The 11,750-nt window shown below is 47.1% G+C and overlaps 1 protein-coding gene across 1 annotated transcript; it reads right to left on the reverse strand.

Annotated features, from left to right (window-relative positions):
* Positions 1 to 7,414: 7,414 nt before the first annotated feature.
* Positions 7,415 to 10,648, reverse strand: LOC104507825 (chromosome unknown open reading frame, human C9orf69). Its single transcript, XM_010149236.1, has 2 exons — positions 10,480 to 10,648; positions 7,415 to 8,459 (listed from the first exon to the last, which is right to left on the reverse strand). The coding sequence occupies exon 2, from the start codon at positions 8,324 to 8,326 to the stop codon at positions 7,907 to 7,909; it is 420 nt and encodes a 139-aa protein (XP_010147538.1). The 5' UTR covers positions 8,327 to 8,459; positions 10,480 to 10,648; the 3' UTR covers positions 7,415 to 7,906.
* Between the last annotated feature and the right edge of the window lie 1,102 nt (positions 10,649 to 11,750).

Raw genomic sequence — 11,750 nt, forward strand, 5'->3', positions numbered from 1 at the left:
CCCTCCCCAGACATTGTCCCCTTCCAGAGGGGCCGGTGGGAAGGAGCAGCTCCCAGGGCACAGCCTGGCACCTCAACGCTCTCCCGCCCTGGGCAGCGATGGCAAAGGGGCTGGTGAGCGTGTGGGCACACCTTCCCTTCTGCTGAGCCTGCAACGAGGCGGCACCATCCATCCCCGGGACCACTGCTGGGCTCTGCCAACGCCTGCCCCAGCCCAAACTCCTCTCCCCAGCCAAAGGCTGCTCTATCACCCCACCAAGCCCCCTCCCCTGGGCTTTGGCCCCAAATCACAGACGGCGCTCGCCCTGCGGAGTGGCCAGGGACAGGGGTCCTGGGGCTGCAGGGGTCCCGGTGCCCAGGGATGCTGACAGGGACACTGGCCAGGACATGGCAGCTCTGTGTGAAACGGCTCCTTTGTGCCAGGCGGGTGCACAAAGCCGAGCATAGCACACAGCAGCAATTGTTCTTTGGAGGTTTGCATGGATGAGGCCACTGTCCCCCGCGGCTTCCAACACCCTTGATGTCCGAATAAATGAACAAGCACCATTAAAGTAACCGCATCAGGCTTTTAACATACACATGGCTGTGATTTCCTTTTTAAACCATCACTCATTTTTAGAGGCAGGGAGATAAGAGTCTGAAAAAAAAGCTCTTTGCCCATCTAAATTCTCCCCATTACTGAGCAAATGGTTTGCAACAACAAATTTATTCTGCAGCATCTCCTGTGCTCTTTTTTTTTTGTTCAAAAAAGCCACAAACAGATTGTGATTTTCTCTAACGGATTCACCATCTGGGAAATTTTTCATGCAACTCCTTTCCTCACTGGGAGCAAGTTACTCAGAGGGGAATTCCCAGCAGAGAGCCGACTCTGAAGGGATGGGTGGTTCATTTAATTAGCATGCATAATCTTGACGTCCTTACTCAGGCAAAACTCTCACCAGGGCCAATGGGAGGTTTTTTATTTTTTAAAGAACCAGCTAAGGGCTTTGGTATTTGTCTCTTGGTGTTACATACAGCATTTTCCATGCAGGGTAAAGTTGGCTTTCAGCTGTATTAAAACCTCTGATTTACTAGAGTCTTGTGCATCCAAGGTTGGGATGCAGCCTTTCCAGCCTCCGTCACGTGGCCGAGTGCTGGCAGGAGGAGAGCTGGTGGCAGAGGAACAACTCCCTTTTGCACACTCACCCGGCTGTGGGGGACGTCACACGTTTCTGGAGCACACGCTCTGCAGCCAGCAGAGTGTGGGGTGGAGGTCAGCAGGGGAAGAGGCTCTCCAACAACCCGGCATGCCTTAGCTCAGAAAAGTGTCGTGTTTATACAGCCCTTGTGCAAGTTTTGTGGTCTTTTTTTTCCCCAGTAGATGAATGTATTGCTTGAGAAGGATGCGGGAGATGCAGGGATGCTCCTTTCATCTACGCTAACTTAAAGCTATTCCTTCGGTAGAGCAGCATGCAGCCAAGCCTTGAAGCGCAGCACACACGCGGTCCCGATTTCAAGCCACCCGAGCAGGGAGCTCAGAGCAGACCCCGATGGCCCAGCTCTGCTCCCACCTAAGCACAGTTTTGATAGCTGCACAAGAAGATCTTACGCTAAACAATTTTCACTGGCTCATTACTGGACAAAACTTCGCTTTGAACTGACATTTTCTGGGCACGATGACTGCTTTGAAGCAGGAAGACAAAATTAGTGCAGCGAGTTGGCAGGTGAAGAAATGAGAGGGTTTTTTTTTTATTTTCCCCAGCAGCAGAGCTGTCCAGGAGCTATGGAAACCTTGTTTGGCTAAATAAAAACGCAGAAAGATAACAAGGCTTCATATTTCCCAGCAGCGTCTTCGCTGAAGTGTGCTATCGGTGTGTGCTTAGAGGCCCCAGAATAGCCAAAGCTGTTCCTGAAAGTAAACGTGCTATTTTCCACAATTGGTAGCAAATGCTGTCTCCTACCTCCCCAGGAGGTAAAAGAACAAAATCAGCAATTTATGAGAACCTTGGGAAGAATTACAATGAGCTTTCAGACAGGTAAGGCCCTTCAGGGTAAGGGGCTGGTCTCTTCTCCCCTCTGCTCCCCATGCCATTTTGACACCTTCAGCCGTAGATTGGGTCAGAACCTGCCGCCAGTTGCTTTTACGGAAAACAGCAATCCCTAACGCTGTAGCAACACAAGCAAAAGGCTCAGCTTTAGGAGCACACCCTGGGAGCAAGTGAGTTTGCTGGCATGGTATGGTACCTGCTTTGAGGAAGCCTGCGGCCGGTCCTTGGGGACCCCTTGGGCTGGGACACGGGGTCATTTGGCCAGTTGCACTGGCACCAGCAGGTGCCCAGCGTAGAACCTCACCCAAGAAGTGAGCAAACAAGTTCTTGCCTAAGAGATGGCAAAGGCTGAAGAGACGTATTTTAAAATAACAGTAATAAGAGAAAGCCCACATTTATATAGTACATTCCTGAACCTTTTACAGTCATCGAGTCAAACACTCCCCAGCACTCAAACCAACTTTGCCATCTGCCATTGTGCTCACAGCGCCAGCCACATTTTTGAGCACTGCTTACGGTTTCCTGTGTAATAGTGAAAGTGAAAATACATCCACTCTTCCCCAAATTATTCTCTCTTTTGGAAGCCTCTTTCCCCTTTCTTTCATGTCCTCCACTGTGACTCTTGAGCTGCTAAGCTGGGGTAACAGAAAGGAGTATCTCATACACGTGTTAGGATGCAGGCTGCTCTATCTACACAGGTATTTCTCCAGTTCACCTACAGCTTGGTCTTCAAGGGTCCTCTCCATGCCAGTTCTCTGAAGCCTGTGCCTCCACTAGCTCCAACCTTGCCAGTCACTGGGAGAACAAGTCCCATCCAGCACCTATCTTCAGGTTTCACACTGCCACACATCACTGTAGTACTTTTCACATACGAACAATAAGAATTAGGAAGTTATAGTAGGAATATTCTTGTTTATTCCCATAGGAAGCATCACAACTGTGTCCTGAAACAATACAGCTCTGCACTGCCAGCTCAGCTCTACGCAAGGAAAGGAGGCAAGACAGCACCTTGGAGCAATTCACTGATGTGCACCTCAGTGCCAAGTGACAGTTCCTTCCAGTTGCTCAGATGGCCACGGTGGGCAACACAGTCTGCTTACTGCAGCCAAAGCCTGGGAGCTAGAAGGCTGTGCTGTGCTCCTGGTTCTCCTCCTAAGTCCTTGCTGAAGGACCCTTTAGGGAGGTAAAAAGAGGCGTTTTAGCCAAGTCTCAGTGATGCTTCCGAGGCATAACCAGAGAGGGGCTGATTCTCCTCCACCATGCACTTGCTCCGACTATTTGCAGCAGTGCAAAGAGAGGAAGAGGATCTAGGACATCCCCACATCAGAACGATACCAGTATCATAAGACAAAACCTCATCCTTTTTCTTCCCAAGGAATCAATCCATCAACATGTTAAAAAAACAAGTTTAATGTAGGTGGCATGTTTCATACGGAATTCAGTAGGCACCCAAAACACCAGCTGGTGTCATGTTCTGCGGAGTTAACAAGGTGAAGCACCAACACTTCCGTCTCGTTCATACATTCACAGGCTAACAACAGGCCAAGGCAGCTTCGCCACTGCACGTACCGTCATCCCTGGCCTTAAGTCTGCAACGCAGCCGGGGCCTCTCTGTCGCCCAAACACCTGGAAAGCTCTGGAGTGAGCGGGACTCCATGGGGAAGCTCTCCGAAGGGGTTGGCATGGGTCTGGGATAAGCAAACTCCCCCAAATGAGTATTTCTAGTATTTTTCCTAATCACTCGTGAGGGCATTTTTAACCCAGTAAGTATAACAGCGATATTTAAAGCCCAAACATGGAAAGAAAAGTAAGACAGGGAACAAACCAGCTGTTCAGGATGAAGTCGGCATGAACGCATGCTGAAATGAAAATTTCCAAAGATTTGAGAGTTGTAGCCACCTACAGAGCAAGAAGGGAAGACTTAACACATTTTGGAGCCCCATCCATCCAGCCCAGCACGCATGAAGGTGGAAAGAGGGAAAAATCCAAAAGACCATGAGCTTTGCCAGTGGGGCACAGTTTGCAAGTACCTGCTTAACATGAAATATTTCTTTCAAATCTCATTATAAGCCACTTGTTTGACTCTTAAAAAGCAGAAAGTTCAGCTTCCCTTGTTTCCTTATTTGTTGTATTATAACAAGTTTGGGGTTGTCCCCCCTTTATTAAAAATACCAGGTTTTCCAATTAAACTAAATGGGGGAAAAGAACCCAGATTATTCTTTGCATATACTTAATGTAACATTTATTCTGCCCCTTTCTCCCTCCCTCAGTTGTGGCTTGGCTGCCCTTGAGCTTGTAAGAAACTTTTAGAATCTCAGCTCCTTGAGAAAAAATATTTTGGCAAAGTAATCCTAAAAAAAAAAAAAAAAAAAAGAGAGAGAAATCTCAAATTTAAAAAACACAGAATTTAAATTCTGAACCATTACCAAGTTCTTACTTGTTCAGCAATCTCCTGGGTATGTTGAGGTTTAATTAGCTCCAGTTGGAAAACGCTTTGAAAAGCGCCGTAGAGGTGCCAGATACTGCTCTATTCATGAAGATCTAAAATGTTCAAATTATTACATCATAAAACAAATTATTGGAAAATTAATTCCTCTTCCTTGCCAGCATGCCTTCAAAGGGACCTCACCTTCCCCCTGCATTGGTAGGGCCACACCACCCAAGCACTGCAAGGTGTCCAAGGGCTGGTGATGACCAAGAACGAGAATATTTTGAACTTTGAGGCCTCCTCCTCAATTATTTAACCTTGGGGTTGTCTGTCCCTGCGTGCAATTGCAGAACTGCGATTCAGGGCAGTCTAACAGTAGGTATTTGGCCACCTTTCTAACGTGGGGAATCACCTTCCACTGACTTCTATGCCACCTATCCCCAAGGCATCTCTCGAGGAACATTTGGCAAACATTGCTTCTTTACTATTCAATAAGGACGTGTACTTCTTTTCCTCAGTACGCACGGCAGGACCTGGCGTGGAGGGCTGACGGGAAGTCTGTGCAGTAAAGCAACGAACCGCAACGCAGAAGCCCTTGTTCAGCTGCCACTGCCCGAGTGTCACGGAGTGGATCTGGACTGCTTAAAGAACCACCGCCAAAGGTAGCAGCAAAAGTGGTTTTATTGAAATAAGATGATGTAAAAGTGAGGCTTAACAAAGTCCAATGGCAAGGTTCAATCTATTACTTACTGCACAGAGGGTATAACGATGATTCAAAATTACCGATACAAGACTTCAGTGCCCTGTGATATACGGTTATGGCAAGTGACTGACACTGCACAAAGACCTGCAGTTGGGAAGGAGTTTCTCAACCTCAAGGAGTTACTTTGAGAGGTGTCCCAACTCAAGGGGAGATCACCAGCCCGCTGCTTAGCGGGGAGAGCTCAAAAATAGCTCGTTTCAGGCTGTCATATTTATGGAAAAGGTAGGTATGAGACTCGTTGTGCCCACAACCTCCTTTGTTCCTTGACCAAATTAGTCTTGGAAGAACCACCTGCTATTCATGTGTTCATCGCATGATCGGTGTTCCGGTTTCCAAGCTCATGTACATCAAAGCTCACCGTGTCACCCTGTTCTTCTGTGGGTTTTCAAAGAAAAGGTTGGAACTAGAGAAGTTCATGACCCGATCGCAGCCTAGACCTTTACTTCCTTCAGAGCCTCAGCCAAACAGTTGGACTTGATGATCTTAAAGGTCTTTTCCAACCTAAAAGAGTCTATAAACTACCAGAGGTTTGACCAAACAGTCGAGTGTATCCACCACACAGCACCGACCAGCTGAAGCAGGCACGGGTGGGGAACGCAGCAGCACCCACACGTACCACAACTCACTCTTTTACTCCTCGTTATAAGGAGTACTGAAATACAGCTGCTCCAGGGTGAAACGAGGTCCTACCATCCAACCTCTGACCAGTCTCCATGCTGTGCCTACAGCGAGGGAGAGCTGCTCTCGGCCGTGCCTCACGGGGCCCTGGCCGGTCTCTCCGCTCACCCCAGCACCGTTTGCGGCTGCCCGCAACACACTTCCCGCAGAACTTCTTGAGCACAGTCGCCCCAGGAGTCCCGCAGTCTGCACAGCAGAGCTACAACGCCCCAGGCCAACAGCTGTACTGGGGAGGAAAGCACTGGACTGGGAATTACTGGGAACTCCCTCTGCCCACAGAGCAAGCTGTAGCTCGGACATGCAGGACACTCAGGACCTGCAGTCCAGACAGCAATCCCAGAACAAAGCTCTGGGGATGTCTACGGTTAGGAGGAAACTTCCAGACACCAGTTTGTGACATCTGCTGACACTACATCTTTCCTGCAGAAACAGCCTCTGGCTCTCGCGGGGCTAATCTAAAGTTCACACCACGGCGGCCCATTATTTATTCAGCTCTGCGTGTTCAGTCTGCATTATCTTAACACTTGATAATGAGATAATTTCTGGGTTTGCCTTAGCTTTGGGCTTCAGACAGAAGCTTCTCTATTTTCTATCTGAAAGCCTACAAATCAGTGTGTGTCAGCAAAAGACGGCAGTACTCATAAGCTGAAACACAAAGTATCCTTCCTGTCTGCAAACTGGCTTTGTTCAAGGGACAACCCATTCGTACCTCCAACCAGAGAGAGCACAAAAACACAGTCACGTATTTCCAGTCTTGCAAATTCTGTTATGATCAACTCCCAATGATTTCGGGGAGGGAAAAAAGGGTCCCTGTCATTTTTTACAACTTGTTTTTAAACAGTTCTTTAAAGAACACAAGGAAAAGAGCATATTCCGCCATAAATAAAAACAAACAAAACCAGAATAAGCTTTAAAGACAGCTTCTGGACTCTATAATAAAGTCACTGACCAACTACAGAGGAATAGCCCGAGATCTTAGACCAAGCCCAGTAAAACTGAGCTCAATGCTTAACTTCCTTCTTGAGCTGCTAGTGAAGATCTCCAGTGACCCACTCTCACTGCTGCAGAGGTAGGAGAAGGTTTTCTGTGATTGCAGAGGACAATTATTGTCATTTCACACTGTACTCTGCTTTCAGACTCTCCTGGGTCAGACAGTCTCATCCCACCATACTCTGTAAGACACAAGTGCCTCTGTGAGAAAAGTGGAACTAATCAATCCTGGGGAAAGCAGAGCCCCATGCCAAGACTAACCACTAAGGACCATTGCAATGGGTTCCCCTTAATCCTTGCAGAATGGTAACACATTTGCCAAGCCTGGGAGTTTCAAGAACACATGATCTCAAACTCTGCTCCCATCACTCGCGTGGATTTGGTCTATTAGGGTAAGACTCAATTACTCAGCACTAATTGCCTGAAAAGGACAAAGCCAAACAAAGCTATAGAATTATGTTAAAGTGAACGGTATAGCACAAATCTGAAAACAAAACAGGAAAACAAAAACCCCAAACCTCCTATGCAACGCTGGATTTGGCCCATATTCTCAGCAGGGAATGCAAAATGCACACAACATAGAGAAACGATAACACTGGCCAAGTAGGATATGTATTCCGTGCCTGAGACATTACAAAGCGTTTTTAGAAAAAGGGTGAAGATGGATTAAGAGCGTGAGGTGCAAAGTTATCTGGCTTCTGTCTTCCAGAGAAATCACTGCCTTTGTCATGCCCGTAGGAACACAGGAACAGCAGCAAGGCAGGCTCCTACGGGCTAGAATAAATTCATATTAACTTGCACAGCGCAAAGAAAAAAACACCCAGTCAAGTGTTGTCCTTTGACAATCAAAATGGCACCTCAAACCTCAAAAAACAGAAAAGAAATCCAGAGACAAGAACATTAATTTATCAATAAAAAGTAGCACTGATAAATAAAATAATTTATATAAAAAAGAAAAGATATTGACACATTTTGGGGTGGAAGAAAAGTCACCTTCTCAGCCCACATGCGCGTGTTTTATTTACATATCCACAAATACCATGAAACACCATCCCAGCCCCCCCACTAGCAGCATGGTCACATGAATTCCGTAGATGAGCAGTTCATTCATGAGGCTGAAGTCTACCCGCCTTCGCCCCAGTAAGAGGAGGATGATGGAGAGTTTGTACTGGAAACGCAGAAAGATCCGGATGCCAAGGTACTGAAGGCAAAACAAGATAGAGAGTGCCACCCAGAGGATGGAGGTAAAGAGGCTGCAGCTGAAGTACAGCAGGAAACGGATGAATCCGTACATCCATCGGGATTTGAGATAGATGTCGAAATTGTTGTACTTGGTGCGCACCAAGTGAGTGGTCCTTACCGGGCCACAGGCCGAATGCAGGCAGGTCGTGTGGGGGCCGTGGAACGAACGGACCCGGCGGGGAATGGGGATTACAGGCATCAGGCACCCCACCGGTCACGGAGTCCCAGGGCAGGATTTACAGGGCACATATCAAATGTTATCCATTAACATGGAAGAGATCCAACAGCCTGGGAATGCTAACTCTTTGCTGAATTTCCAGGAAGGAAGAGACCTGCAGGAAGGCAGAGAAGGAAAACACGTTTAAATAGCCCACGGCAGACACTCTCCAGCTTAGTTGTTACTTACAACTGCGTTGCAAAACTCAAATTCTTCGCTTAGAACAACTTTGCTTTGCTTCTTTGCTCACTGTTTAGCAGGCACACATGGAGAAATACAATTGTGTTTCCATCATCACCAAGTCAGATTCCAGGCAGCTCCCTAGGACCACTAGTCATAAGCTTTTGTAAGGAAAGAGAACCACCTTGTTCTGGAATTATCCTGGCTGATTCACAGATTCTTCTTAGTCAAACAGTGCCCTGCAACAGTCCACCCATGCGAGCAGTAACTACGTGTTTGCACTGGATCATATTTCTTTCAAAGAAAAAAGAACCTGGCCCTCCAAGTACTTTTGCAAGCGAATTCTACAGGCCAGGCAGAGGTGACGCCGGCTTTCTGCTCATTTCAGAACTTGGCAAAGCTTCACCAAATAAACAAACTGAAAATAATGGAAAGTCTTGAAAGAACAATGAGGCAGTCGTGTTTTTCACACTCTACAGGATGTACGTCCCCTTGAGCCTCTTGGTCTCACTGTCACTGCATCCAACGGCCAGGCAGCCTTTCAAAGACATCTACTGGTTTATTTCTCCCTCTCAGAGGGCAGAGATAAGTGAAATATCTTGATCTTCTGGAGTGTTTAGGATTTATAATGTTAACATCCTCCCACACACCCACTGTTATGTGAGTGATGAGCAGTAGCCTGTTAACTGCTCTCTGCTTCACCCCAGGCTCACAGATGTGCCAAATTCCGGGAATTATGAAATGACAATGCGCTCATCAGATAACGCTAGAAAACAACAGGGACGTCCCCAGCCTCACCCAGGCGTTCAGACCCAGCTTAAGTTACTTCAAGAATTTCTTACTTAGCTACTAACAACAGTAATCGCAGAGTAAATTATAAGGCTGCAGGAAATTACACTTTGACTATCAAGCCTTCTCTGATACAACGTGCATCACTGGGTAAGTGTCTTTCACTGCTTCCTGCCTCAAACTGCATGCAAATGGCAATTGTAGTTCTCATCTCTTCTGCCTGGCCCCAGGTTCTAATTCCTTTTCACCATTAAAGAAATTTGCAGGTAATCTGTTGGGTCTACATGAATGAGGGGCTAATTAAAAGGAGCACAGGTTAATTTACGATTAAGGAATTTAGGAAATCGAGGTCTGTTCTCAATTATCAAAGACACCCTCATAACTTTAAGCACCTCTTTGCCATAATTTCCTGTCTGTAGAAAGGAAACACTAAGCAGCTTGGAAGTGTGTTACAAGAATGTGTTTTGCAAGTGGTCAGATACGAAACCAACACTACATAAAAACGACAGAGTGCAGTGCCCGCATCATGCAAAAGAACATGCTTCCCCCGTGCTGCATAGGTACTGCTCAGTGTTTTTCAGTCATACTTTTTTTTTTTTTTTTTTGAGGACTAAATTAGCAAGCTAGGTTAAAATTCACACATCCTGGATTTACAGCATTCCATACCTGACGACGCACCATCCCCTTACAACCTCCTTCACCAGGACGCAAAAGGCAGCTCAGCATTTTCCAGTGAACTCTGACACGGCTTCTGAACCCGAGTCCCTGTGCAGCCACAGGGAAATCAGTGCACAGACTATGGGAGCACTCAGCAGGACCGTGCCCGAGCGACACAGCACAAACCCCGTTTGCATAAGCTGTAGCTTGCAGGGGCCAACACAACACACTGGCTTCATGCCTGAGAAGTATTTATAAGACGAGTCTCCCTGTTTCAGGAGTTTTGATTCTGACAAAACCTCCAATAGGTGCATCCAAGAAAACCGCTCCAACAGCTCAGCTGCAGAGACTTACTCTTTGTGAACAGCAGCAGCTTGCTCCCATTTACTGTGCCCACCACACAACCAAACAGTAGGTTCATGCTCTTTAGATAAACTCAAGTATCACCACTGGAAGAGCCACGAGCAGAAGGACAATGTGAGGATAAAACAAACTTGCTGAAATATTACATTTTTAATGGTGCTGCCATCCACCCAGCAGAAGGTCGGTAATCCGCTGCCGTTTCCGGATGCCACTTAATTCTTGTGACAAAATAAGTGAAGTTTTCCTGTGACACCTGGCCTTCTAGGAAGAGTGAAAGAAACTGCTAAGGTGCTTCACAGACTCACAACATTGTACATATGAGTGGATCTAAAAGATAAAACGAGAGAGTAAGCTTCAATTTGCTCATTCTGTGCGTTAAAAAATTCAGAATTACAAGGCCCCTCCCCAGGCATCCATTTTTAATTCTAGGAAGAATCACACAATGAGTAACTGATGTATTGCAGCCTCCTGATACATGCTGGAAAGAATCAGCTAGCTTGTATCCAATGCCATCCAGACAGACAAGGAAGAGAAAATCACAGATTAAGAACTCATCTGTCACATTCTCCTATCACAGAGCCACCACCGTTTATCCAGGGCGTACGAAACACGACGCAGAGCATGTACAGCCAACGTTTTCCAAACACAATATGGAAGAGCAGGCCCCCAAACCCATATGTTGGCATGTTACGCCTAGAAACAAATTTGAATACTCATGCCTCAAGATCATTTTTTGGGGCCTTTCTGTTTGAAGGCACATTGCTGTGAGGCTGGAAGGCTGAGTCGGTCTCTTCTGGCTACCATCCTACAGCTCAAAGGACTTCAGTGCTGAGGCCCAGGCAACTCACCGTCAGCCATGCTGCCATTACCCCAAGCATCACATTAACAATAGCCTCACCAGGAAGTTAAAAATCTGAATAACTTTTCACTTTGGCTAGTTTTCACTCCCTCTCCTTTAAAAATGGAGCGTATGATGGGAAAGCTACTGAAATACAGCAGTACTTCTCCTCATCTATCACACGTTCCGGGCAAGGTCTGCTGTTGCTCAGGCTACTCATAATTCGTGGAGGAGGTGGGATGACAGAGAGACCACAATGTTCACCAATGACAGGGCCATCAGTCAGGCCCAGCGGGACCAAAGTGTTCCAGAAGGAGCCAAACAAGGTTAGGGACAATGACAAATAAAGGTTAGTGCTGATAAACGAAAGCAAGGAGGACCGGAAGGAGGGGAAACTCGAACTCCTCCTACATCCTACCAGATCCTGAATTAAACCGCATCGACTTGGGAAGGGAACTGAAGGCAGGAAGCTCAGCCAGGACTTCCCCATAGCCTGCGAGGTCGGAAGTCCAGCCCAGACAACGCGGAGCCCCGCTGACGGCACGGGCAGTGCCAGCCCCGCACGGTCACCGGGACGGC

Source organism: Eurypyga helias, unplaced genomic scaffold, assembly GCF_000690775.1.
Source record: "Eurypyga helias isolate BGI_N326 unplaced genomic scaffold, ASM69077v1 scaffold5443, whole genome shotgun sequence".
Classification (NCBI taxonomy): domain Eukaryota; kingdom Metazoa; phylum Chordata; class Aves; order Eurypygiformes; family Eurypygidae; genus Eurypyga; species Eurypyga helias.